The 12,676-nt window shown below is 36.9% G+C and overlaps 1 protein-coding gene across 1 annotated transcript in view; it reads left to right on the forward strand.

The window, feature by feature from the left end:
* The window catches only part of Invadolysin (leishmanolysin-like peptidase, invadolysin), a 250,768-nt gene that overhangs the window by 4,031 nt on the left and 234,061 nt on the right, over positions 1–12,676 (forward strand). Inside the window, exon 2 of the mRNA XM_076523715.1 lies at positions 4,778–5,088. Within this exon, the coding sequence (XP_076379830.1) occupies positions 4,861–5,088 (228 nt within the window). The 5' untranslated portion in view covers positions 4,778–4,860. The remainder of the gene's footprint in view (positions 1–4,777; positions 5,089–12,676) is intronic.

Below are 12,676 nucleotides of genomic sequence, written 5' to 3' on the forward strand. Positions count from 1 at the left end.
CTTATAAATATACACTTCCGTTTTCTTTACTTATTATACACTTTTTGACTATAAAAAATAGATGTAGAACGACATCTATTTTATTTATAACACTACAAGTTTCGATCGCTATTTTTAATATTATAAATAGAAAAGAAATAATTTCTGCTCTCAGCGGGTTTAGAAATTTGTTTATTAAATTGTTGATGTTGTAATTAGTAACAACATATTGCTGTTTTTATATTTATAATATCGAGGCAAATTTCTACAGATTTATTAGCGATAATTCATTTTGTTAGTAAGTATCTGTTAAAAATCATTCTTATTTGTATAGCAACTATATATATGTAAATATAAAGACGTACATTTTTGCGTTGCTCGATATTTTTGTCATTAATAGAACGTTAATAGCCATTAATAGTACGATTCCCGCACTGATACGCCTATGCGTTTCGAAAATTTTCGACGCTTTAGATTGCGTGGAATAATCTTGATCCCATTCACTTCGACGAGATATTTGTTTCATTCGAGGCAGAGTAGAAAGACGAATATTACACTGGTACGGGTTGTTCCGCGAAAGAAGACCCTTGAAATACGCTCATAGCCATAATAGTTATCCGCTCCATTCGTGTGTCGCAAGTTTGATAGTAGAAGTTAAGTGGACGGTTATTATGACTACCAGCGTATCTCAACTGCATTTTTTCAAAAAAACAGACTGTAATAGCAATTTTAGTAGTCTACGGACAATTTCTACGTTATCTAGAACCATACGCGCGCCTCTGCCTTTCCAACATTCTTTGCATTGTAAATCGAGCAAACAGGCGATTTCTACGCTTATTTACTTCAACGAAATATTTTCAAAGTAGAGCCTAACGACGATAAAAAAAAAGAAAAGAAATTCTCTCTAATTGACGCTCAGCTTGTACAGAAAAATGGACAATTTAGAGAAAAGGAGATACGATTATTCGAGTCTTGCGGCTCGTTTTATAGTAACCGATTGTCAACAATTATAAAAACGAGCCGTGTGGCTCGAATAATCGTATCTCTACTCTCCCTAAATTGTCCATTTTTGTGTACACAATTTTGTCACATTTTTTTTGTACACAAAAATGAACAATTTAGAGAAGAGGAGATACGATTATTGCGGCTCGTTTTTATAGTAACCGATTGTCAACAACTATAAAAACGAGCCGCGTGGCTCGAATAATCGTATCTCTCCTCTCCCCAAATTGTCCATTCTTGTGTACAAGCTGACGGTCAATTAGGGAGAATTTACTGTATTTCGATTATCTGATCACAATACCAGAATTCTCCGTTGTTCGAATACGTTTACTACGATAAATCGATAAAGATGAAATCTGATGCTGTAACCAATTGTAAGCGACTGTTCTATTATTCGAACACTCGTGTCACTTTGCTCAAGCCGAATAATCATCAAGGTTCCACTGTACTTTCCTGAAAATGTAACGTAGACGACAAAGATCACTGACGAATGAGCCGTTTATTTTGAAAGTGGCATAAGTCACTTTACCGTAATGAAAAGTGATGGCTTTTTAATGTGTATACGAAATTATTTATACCGAGAAAAATATCAGTATCCTGAGATAACAAATACAAGTAAATCTTCTCGAAAGTTAGCATCCATATTTTTAAACGCGTTGAAACGCAAACCCTTAAATATATCGATTTAAAAACAAAGTGACTTATGCCACTTTCAAAATAAATGGCTCAAATATGCTTTCAACCCCCGTTCGCTCTTTAAGGTAAAAACTCGAACATTTTCTACTCCAGTGTGTTGTAAATGTATTTATTTCAATTATAGACTCGTGAATAAAAGAGAGTTTTGTCGATTTCAAAGTGTCAGCTGAAAATGGGCGATTAGGGTTGATCACGCTTCGATTCCTTGACGAGGTACATTAGCTTATTAATTTAAGCCCACCGTGGATTTTTATTTAATCCGAAATGCGAAATATATATATATATATATATATATATATATATATATATATATATATATATATAAATCGAAATATTATTCAGAAAAGAAAATTTATGAAAATTTATTTTTTATAATATATATATATATATATATATATATATATATATATCTTCTTTTCTGAATAATATTTCGAATTATATATTATATAATTTAATATAATATATAATTCGAAATATTATTCAGAAAAGAAAATTTATGACAAGCATAACAGTTTAAGAACAACTTCTATACTATTGAGATCAATACGTTTCTACACCCCTAAATAGCTGACCATTGCATATCGTGCAAATACGACACAAATATTATATTATTCGTTATAACAGCGGCAACAAAAAAATATTTCTCATGTACATAATTGAACTAGAATTTGTTTGTAGATTAATTTTATATTTTCAACATTTCTAAGGACATTCAAATCGAAAGCCAAGCAAAGGCTATCAGTGCGACGAAAGTTCCGGTACTTTCTTTCTCTAGACCAACACTATTTCGTCAATGTTTTCAGATGAAATATTCCCCATTGTGCGTTCGTTATTAAATTAACGTTCTCTTTAATCGATATTTCTATAGTGTCAGTGGAAAACCGTTATCTCAAGCTGAAATTAAAACGATTCCAACATTATAATGAGAAAAGTTGAAAATTTCATATTTCATGACAGATCTCAGACGTTAAGTCCTACTTAATACAATATTCAAAAGGATAGAGTTAAAGATAGAGGATAAATTTATAGTCAGAGTATTTACAGAGAGAGAGAGAGAGAGAGAGAGAGAGAGAGAGAGAGAGAGAGAGAGAGAGAGCACTTAGTCGCCGAGAAGAAGTTGCAATTTTGAAGCAATCGTCGAATTCATTTGGGACAGTCGAATAAATCGAGGTCGAAGCTGGTGTTGATGGAAAGAAACGACATTGAGTCATTTTTACTCTTCGCGCTCTAAATCTGGAATCATTTTTCAAAGTCACGGTATTTCCATTTTACATGGCTCAGGTCATTTTATGCATATGAAATTACGTCATGCGACTCGTACGACATTTTTAACAGTTTTTTTTCTTCAATATAACAATTCGTTGCGCTGCTTCGGAGTCGTCGTTCGAGTGCAAATGGTTAATCGAATTGGGTAACCATCTTTTTTTTTTTTAAATATTAAGGGGGAGCCTCGCGTAAACCGTGTTAAAGCAAGGATGATTTTTCGTAACCATCGATTATCGATTGATCTTTTTATAACATAAAACATCGATAAGATTTTTCGTTGCTTTTCATACATGTACATTTGATATTTCAAGAAACATAAATTTGTTTGTTGTTACATTCGATCGAAACCGTAATTGAAATAAAAATTTTCACGCTAAAGAAGCGACTCTAAAGAAATTGATAAAGAAGGAAAATTATTATTTTTAAACAATTACGTATGTTTAAAAATACTTTGCGAGCGTGTAATACTTATCCGAGCATTTAGGCTAATTAAAGGGATAAACCGAAGAGTAAAAAGAGAGAGAAAATCCTGTCTTCTAAATTTATCTTCTCTCTAAAGTCTAAAGTGACCATTCTCTCCGTTAATTTATGTCATTTAGTCCTTTATTCTGTGAATAATTTTATTTCGCCCTTTATTTTGTAAATAATTTTATTTTATGAATAATTTCACTTCGTCGTTTGTTTTGTCGCTATAAATGACCGCGATTTATTTGACGTAGCTCCGTACATATATTAAAAGTTACATCGCCAGCGAAAAAATCGAAAAATTACGGTTAAATTATGAATCCTGCCGACATAGATGATTCGAAATTCTGCACTATTTCAAGCGCGGCGAACAGTACGCGTGATTTACTGTGAAAGCTTTGTTCTTATAAAAGGCATCAACATTAACCCTTTGCACTCGAAGCTATTTTAACTGTAAATATAAAATGATTTTTCTAGTATTAGTATTTTTATTTCATATGATAAAGTGCATTTTATGCATGTGAAATTAACTCTTGGGACTCGCACAACAGTTACACTCTTAAGAATCTTTTAAATCTAAACTTTGTTAATATAAAAATCATCTTAAAACGAGATGTAACAAATTTTAGCGGTGCCTCTGAGTCACCACACGAGTGCAAAGGGTTAATATATTTTCAAACATGCAACAATTCCTGATTCGTTCTCTTTTCTCCGAGAAAACACGATCCGATAAAAATACCATAAAATCGAACAAATAAAACATAAACGAAAATCACGTGCTCTTGACCACATATACAGGGTATCCCAAAAATGCCTCGCAATCCGAAAGTGGCGGGTTCCTCGGGTCATTCGAAGCAACTTTTCCCTTTACAAGAATTTTCTCCGAGGCACCGTTAACGAGTTATTAACGAAAAACAGTGACCAATAAGAGGCGAGCTCGGCTGGCGCGTGGCGACCGAGCTAATGAGCGGAACCGGGCTTCGCGCGCTGATTGGCTGGGCCGCCTCGCGTCAGCCGTACTCGATTCTTATTGGTCACCGTTTTTCGTTAATAACTCGTTAACGGTGCCTCGGAGAACATTTTTGCAAAGGAAGAAGTTGCTTCAAATGATCCGAGGAACCCGCCATTTCCGAATTGCGAGACATTTTTGGGATATCCTGTACATACAGTATATCTCAGCCAATACCTAAAATTCGAGATCTCTATCGGCGCGATCTCACCGATCGTCGGTGATCGACGTCGCGATCTTTATCAGACAGATAACAAAGAAAAAAGATAAATGTCGAACTATAATTTTCGAGATACAAAGTATAGAGTAAGAACGATATCCACAGTATTTATGGGAACGGCGCGTTCGATTTCTTTGCAGGTTACTCTCAAAGGAGTTATTGGGGTGACAGCAGAGAGCGTCTGCCGTCCTCGAGGTATCGAACGTGAGTGGTGTGGCGCTGGATGCCGCGACGCCTATATAAATGCGCGGTGTCGGCGGGCGCGCTCAGTATGTGTCATGCCTTCGAAGCGCGAGTGTCGTCCGTGATGGCGGTTCTAGTGCGGTTGAAGATGCAATGCGGCACCGTTATATTGCCGCTCGTCATTATTGTCGTGGTGTGTAGTGTGGACCATGTATGTGGAATGTTCGAGCACCGGCACTGCGCTCATCATCATCCTCGAGCGGACGAGGTAAGCGTTTTACTCCGAAAGAACCTTTCTCATTCTTTCTCTCTCTTTCTCTCTTTCTCTCTCTCTCTCTCTTTCTCTCCTTCTTTTCTTTTCACTTTTGTTGTCTCTGGCTCTCGCTCGCTGGCTAGTTGCAACTCGACACTTGCTCCGCTAGCATCCACTTTCATTCGAACAATTTCTAAAGCTTGTTTACGGGGAGTTCTTCTTCTTATTTTCTATTATTTGGAATTTTCTGTGCCCGTTGCGAGAGAAACCTGTCCAACAGTTGCTCCGGAGTTTGAAAAATTCTGTCTTGAAACTTTTGTTTACGGGTTTTTCATTCGGGCCAATTTGACGGGCTTTTAATATACGTTTATCGGGGACGAGTCCTGCTCCATTCCCGCAGGAAAGAAATCGCGTGACTTTTAGCGAAGCGTGCGTTTCACGTGTCACGTGTTCGAGCTGTCTCCCTCTCCCCCCCTCTCGCGCTCGCTCATTTTCTCTCTTGCGCTCTCCGCCTCTCTCTCTCTCTCTCTCTATTTTCTCTCTTGCGCTCTCTGTCTCTCTCTCCCTCTCCCTCTCTCTCTCTCCCCCCTCTGTCTCTCTTTCTCACACACCTGTGTCTCGCGTGCGTCCCACTTCGCTCCGAACCAATAAGCAGCCGTTTTCCTCCGCTATTCATCGGCCGTTTAAATGCTCCGCATTATTGCGCTTTTAATCGTTACATTATTGAGACCGAGCGAGCGCCGTCGACATTCTTGTTGCCCCCTCGCGACCTCCGTTTATTATCAGATGTCTGAAAAATACCTCTCTCATTAGAAGGAGAACCGACGCGAGTCGTTCTTTGGACTCGGCTTCTCGCGTCCTCGCAATTAGCGCGAACCACAGCGGCTGTGATCGGCGATTTCTGTGTCGCGCTCTTGGATCCTCGAGTGGTTTATCGTTTCCGTAATACTGTCGCGTGTCGTTATTCTGACACTTACCGGCGCGTTTCTCTCCCGGCGCTTTATGCGAACAGAAGATTCGAGAACTGAAAAAATCAGTCTTTTATAGAAACTGAAAATCGCTTGTGAAATTTATTTGTCGGATAATTCCACGAACGTTCGAAATAAAGCCGATGCTCTTTAAGATTGTCGATCAACTATGTTTCTAATTAACACGAAGATCTTCCTGGCATTTTAGCCGTCGCGTTAAATTGTAATTTAACTCGAGTAAACGTTTGTCTCTCGTTTCGAGTATGTCAATCAATTCATTATGTTCTTAATCAAATCTTCTTAGTTTCTTAACCCGGTACCTTCTTCGTCGGATTGCACTTTAAATAATCGTTTAAATGCAGTAAACTCCATCACTGTCTGTCAATGTTTTTCAAGTTTGTCAATCAATCCGTTTAATTATCAGCATAGTGAACATCGTTTAGCCTTATAATTAAATACGCTCTTTGTCTTTCGAAACTTTGAATTGAAACTTAAATGATTATTACAGGGAAATTATTACAGAGAATTTTATATATTTATATATATTATTTTATTATTATTATTATTATTATTTATATATATAATTATTTTTATATTTATTTTATACATATTAATTATTTATATATTTATATTTATATATAATAAAATTATATATATAATAATTTAAGTAGAAATCTATAATAAATATATAAAATTCGAATATATATTTAGACTTCTACTTAAATTAATTTCGATTGTCGCATCGTTCTGTAACTAAGGTAAAAATACTATTTTATTATATATATATATATATATATATATATATATATATATATATATATATATAATATATATTATATAATTATTATTATTTTTCCCATTATAATTAGTTTGCAATATTCCCGCGTGCGTTAAATATAAATATAAAATATAAATAAATACGTATCTACGGAATGACTATATTAACAGTGGAATAAAAATCGTTTAAAGCAATAATCCGAATATCCTACTAACATTTCATTAGATATTAAACGATTGAAAAAGTTGTTCAGTTTCTTTCTTCTTTTCTTTTTTAATTAAAATAATTTCCACCTTGCGCGAAGCTTTGAGCAGAGATCAAGCGTACGCATAAATCTCGTTTTAACCTTTTTATCGTAAGTTTAAGATACTTTAACGTTTAAATGAATCATGTTTATTACGGGCTTCGGACGTGTTTCGGATACAAATTGTGATATTCTTTTCTCTTTCTTTCTTTTTTCTCATCGACAGCTTAACGTATTTTACATACAAATGAATCCTTTCGTTATAAGCGAGGCTTCGCACAGAAAAGAAAACGGGTCGTAAACTTTATGACTCTTTTTATTATGTGTTTGAGATACCGCGGTGTGTACAATGAATGCGTAAACATGGCGGGGTCTCTAACTGTGCCAGTACAGTTTCGTTCGTTAAACCGGCGTATACGTTTGGGACGTGGCATTGATCCTGTTCAGAGAATGATGTTCGTGAACTTGTTTTCATGCGCCGGCGAACCACGTGTTTTCGAAGCGGGCACGTGCCCGCCTCTGTCTTGCTATGTTATACTTTTCCGGTGTTCGCGGTTCGTTTCACCCGCGAGAATACGGAATGTCTCGCATAACTGGGCGGCGCTGTGTGCTCGTCGAACGATTCGACGTGCAGGAAATTGTAGTCGCAAGTGAATTTAAATGGCTTCGGACACGTTTCAGGTTTTTTTTTCCTTTTTTTTACCGCGTCTTTCTTTTCCTCTGTAACGCAGGAATTTCGAAGTGCAACCGCAGCAACCCGTCTTCTCCGAACGGGTTCTCGAACGTATCATTCGCGTCGACCGATCGACGCGTTCGCTCGAACAACACGGAAAACAATTAAATAAATTATTCGCTTGGAAATTATTTCGATTTCAAACGTTCAACCTGCGGCGTACAGTTCTTTTTTTTTACAGAGACACGTCAGCCCACGGACAGATTCTGTCCGAACAATTAACCCTTTGCACTCGAGCGGCGAGTCCGAGGCACCGCTGAAATTACTGTATCGCGTTCTAATGTCACGTTTATGTCGTCGAAGTTTAGATTATAAATATTATTAAAAGCATAACTGTTCTTATAAATTAGGAGAATCGATTTTCGTAGGCATAAAATGCACTTTGTCATACAAAATGGAAATACTGTAAGTCAGAAAAATTATTTTGGGTTTACGGTTAGAATAGCTTCGAATGCAAAGGGTTTATAGTTAACTATTCTAACTAAGTTAGTTATTCTAACCGTAAATCTAAAATAATTTTTCAGACTTATAATATTATAGAGTATTATAGTATTAAAGGGTTAACTATTAACCCTTTGCACTCGAGTGGCGAGTCCGAGGCACCGCTGAAATTATTGTATCACGTTCTAATGTCACCTTTATATCGTCGAAGTTTAGATTATAAATATTATTAAAAGCATAACTGTTCTATAAATTAGGAGACTCAATTTCGCATGCATAAAATGCACTTTGTCATATAAAATGGAAATACTGTAGGTCAGAAAAATTATTTTGGGTTGACGGTTGGAATAGCTTCGAGTGCAAAGGGTTAATAGTTAATAGCGACTCTCAGGCGCCACCAATAATTGCTATACCATTTTCGCAAGTAGTTTTTACATTATTAAATTGGTTTATATTTAAAGACCTGGAAGTAATGTAGTTGCCAATAGGCTAAATTTCGTATGCATAAATTACAATAAATCATATAAAATGGAAATACTATAAGTCGGAAAAATGATTTTAGATTTACTGTTAAAATGGCTTCGAGAACAAAGGATTAATACTGAAATATTACAAGTAGTTCTCCGAGTTTTTTTTCGCATCGTTGCAACTGCACCAAACGAGTTCGCAACGTGTTATAAAAATCGCACGAATCCGTTCATCGTTAAAGTTTTAACGCGTATTTGCATCAATAAAAATATTTAGTCACGTATCTTTCTAAATTCAGCGATTGCGAAAGAAGCGATCGAAATCATTTTTACCATCGAAGGATGGTAAAAAGTTGCAGTCGTCGTGGAACAATTCAGCGAAACATTTTCGATCGTTTATTTTCAGCTTTCGAAGTACCGTCGGAGGCAATTGTGTTAAAAATGAAAGAAACATTTCCCTATATTATGCACGTTTTAATCGCGTTTATTTTCATTTCATCGGGAAGAATTCCAATAATTGCGGCCAACGAAAATAGACGTTTTTTTTCTGGGTATCCGATGTTTCATCGCGCCGTGTTTTCTTCTCATTATACTGTCATGTTCGTTTCGTCGGTTGCTAGGAACGGTGCCGCGCGGCTAAGGTTTTCTCGTTCCGTGTTTAAGACGACAATAAAATACGCTAAAATTCGATAAACCGAAATGAGAAAACATTGCGGCACGTGTTCAATATAGATTCGATTTACCGTAGTTACGGAGAGATAACAGCCCGTGGAAGTGCACTATGTACTCCAAAAGAGATTTGCTGGTTTCATCGTATCCTTGGGGAGTCGCCGCTACCATATTTTCTATTTTAGAGGGAAACTCTGATTCTTGTAACCTGTTAGAACGCCGGGCGAAGTTCAAATTGAAAAGGAAACTCGGTTTTAAAGTTCCCCTGTCACGTATGTATATCGATTATTATTTCAAGCCATTACCGTCCGCGGGAGACGTATTATTTTAGCTACAAGAATCCCATCTCGTTCAAGCTGATAGAATCAATCTCTTGGAGGGCGACCTTGGTTTGCCTCGGTAAAAATTTCTACTGTCATTTCTCAGTCGACCAGTTTCTGGTAACACCGATTTTTCCAACACAGAATTCTATTGTGTTTTTTGCAGTTAATTAACTTCCACGAACTTCGACTTTCGTGTGAGATACTAGTAATATTAATATTAATATTATTATAGTATTATTATATATTATATAATTATACTAGGGAATAATAACATAGGAATTGATTTCCCTAATATTATTATAGTATTATTATTCCCTAGTATAATTATATAATATATAATAATATTAATATTAATATTATTATAGTATTATTATTCCCTAGTATTATTATATATTATATAATTATACTAGGGAATAATAATATAGGAATTGATTTCCCTAATATTATTATAGTATTATTATTCCCTAGTATAATTATATAATATAAAATAATACTAGGGAATAATACTACTAATATTAATATTATTATATATTATATAATTATACTAGGGAATAATATAATTCTACTAGGGAATAATAATACTATAATAACATTCGGAAAATCAATTCCTTTGCAATTTGAGAGGTAATGGCTCGTGGACATTTCAAAAGAATAACAACTATAAATTACAGTTAATTATAGATTACACAACTCTTACCTCTAATCACGCATTTACAGTTAATAGCGCATAGCAAGATAAACCGGTTAACTTCGTTTAAATCAATGCCGAGGTAAAGTGATTTTTAAAGGTTATATTTAATTCCTGTTTTACACGAGATTTAAACGACGGGATTTACATCGAATATTGTGTTTATTTCACACCACTGAAATATTTCTCCTGTTATTTGTCGAAATGGATTCGTCGCTCACGTTTTTATTCGGCGAACACGGCTTTTCCTGCATCATTCTGTACACGTGGTCTCCGAATGCAATGGTGTTATTCAATTGTATATTTACGTATCCCAGCATATTAAACAGGTTTTTTTTGTCATCTACCGTAAATCATGTCAAACAAAGCTCGCAGAATATTTTTACGCGTTAGTATAAATCGCTGTTACGTTGAACACAATTTGCCGGAAACATTGAAGAACACCTTCGCCACAAATCCATGAAATTCTCGAGTCTATTAACGACTTCGAATAATGTTCGGTATGCAAACGGTGTTAAAATGCCGATAGCTTCGTTGGTTTTCCCAGGTTTCCGACTTTTATACAGCGACTCGAAGGAGATTTATTTTCCTCTTCCCTGGAAATCGAAGAACCGCGATTGGCAAACACGCGCCGCCGCGAACGACGTGTTAATCAGAATTGCATTTATCTTTTTATTTCGCGGAGTTTTCTGAAAGTTTCGGTCCTCCCGGCAGACGAATGAAAATGAATTGTCGACCGCTTAGCGGCGCGAAACATTTTTTTTCCTTGCACCTATTCTCTCTCTCTCCCTCTCTTTCTTCCTCTCACTCTCTCTTTCTCTCTTTTTCTTCCTCTCTCCCTTTCCCCCTCTCTCTCTCTCTCTCTCTTTCCCTCTCTCTCTCTCTCTTTCTTTCTCTCTCTCTTTCCCTCTCTCTCTCTTTCTCTCTCTCTTTCTCTCTCTTTTTCTCTCTCTTTCTTTCTTTCTTTCTCTCTTTCTCTCTTTCTCCTCGCTGTCTCTCTGCCTCACTTTCTCTCTCCCTCTCTCTTTCTCTTTCTCCTCGCTGTATCTCTCCTCTCTCTCTCTCTCTCTCTCTCTCCCTCCCTCTCTCTCTCTCTCTCTCACTCTTTCTATCTCTTTATCTCTCTGTCTTTCTGTCTCTCTGACCCTTCCTCTGTCTCCCTCTGTATCCCTCTGTCCCCCCTTTGTCCCCCTCTGTCTCCCTCTGTCTCCCTCTCGTCATTCGTCTTTTCTTTCTTTTCACGCTCGGTTTTTATCCGACCAACTTTTGCGCCCCCAGGGATCCCACGAATTGCATAGCCATGCATATTCGAAACTTTCCATGGCTTTCTGCTGGTACACCAACCCCCCCAGCCCCTCCTTTCGTTAATAAAGAACGATCCATCTGGGATGTGGTATCGATCGCAAAACACAAACTGTGTAATTTTCCACTTTGATATGGTTCATATTAACATTTTCTTTTTTTGTTTATCGGCCCGAACACAGCGTATCTCCAGCGATAAAAAGGCTTTTCCACCGTGCTATTTACCTTTTTTTTTCTCGCGCACGTTGGCACCGGAGCCGTGTTCTAAATTGTATCGCGATACACGAAGACGCATAGGACAGTTCTCTGTTTTTGAATACATCTAATACATACATACGTATATACATACATACATACATACATTCAACGAAACACGGTATCGTCGTTTTACCGACGAAATTGGTCGTTCGATCAATAAATCCGTTCGCTTTAATCATTTCAATCGGTTATCCGCAAGAAGTTCTGCTCTAGTTCAGATTTTGTGCTGTAACATAGACTGGCTAGTTCAGTCACGTTTTCTTTTTCGACGAACAAATGTAATAGCTTTCTGCGAATAAATCTGTGAGGCAGTGGGGCAGTTAACCCACACTTTGCTCTACAACCACGTCTGAGAGACGTGGTCAGATAATCGGACCAGAAATGATTATCACGTCTGGGAGATGTGGTAAAAAATCGGGTCAGAAATGATTGTCACGTTTGGGAGACGTGGTAAAAAAATCGAGCCAGAAATAATCACGTCTGGGAGACGTGGTAAAAAAGGGCCAGAAATGATTATAGCGTCTGAGAGAAGTGATCAGATAATCGGGCCAGAAATGATTATCACGTCTGAGAGACGTGGTCAAACGATCGGGCCAGAAATGATTATCACGTCTGGGAGACGTGGTCAGAAAAAGGGCCAGAAATGATTATCACGCCTGTGAAACGTGGTCAGATAATCGGGCCAGGAATGATTATCACGTCTGAGAGACGTGGTCAAAAAATCGGACCAGA

This window comes from Megalopta genalis, chromosome 7 (genome assembly GCF_051020955.1).
Source record: "Megalopta genalis isolate 19385.01 chromosome 7, iyMegGena1_principal, whole genome shotgun sequence".
In the NCBI taxonomy this organism is placed as follows: domain Eukaryota; kingdom Metazoa; phylum Arthropoda; class Insecta; order Hymenoptera; family Halictidae; genus Megalopta; species Megalopta genalis.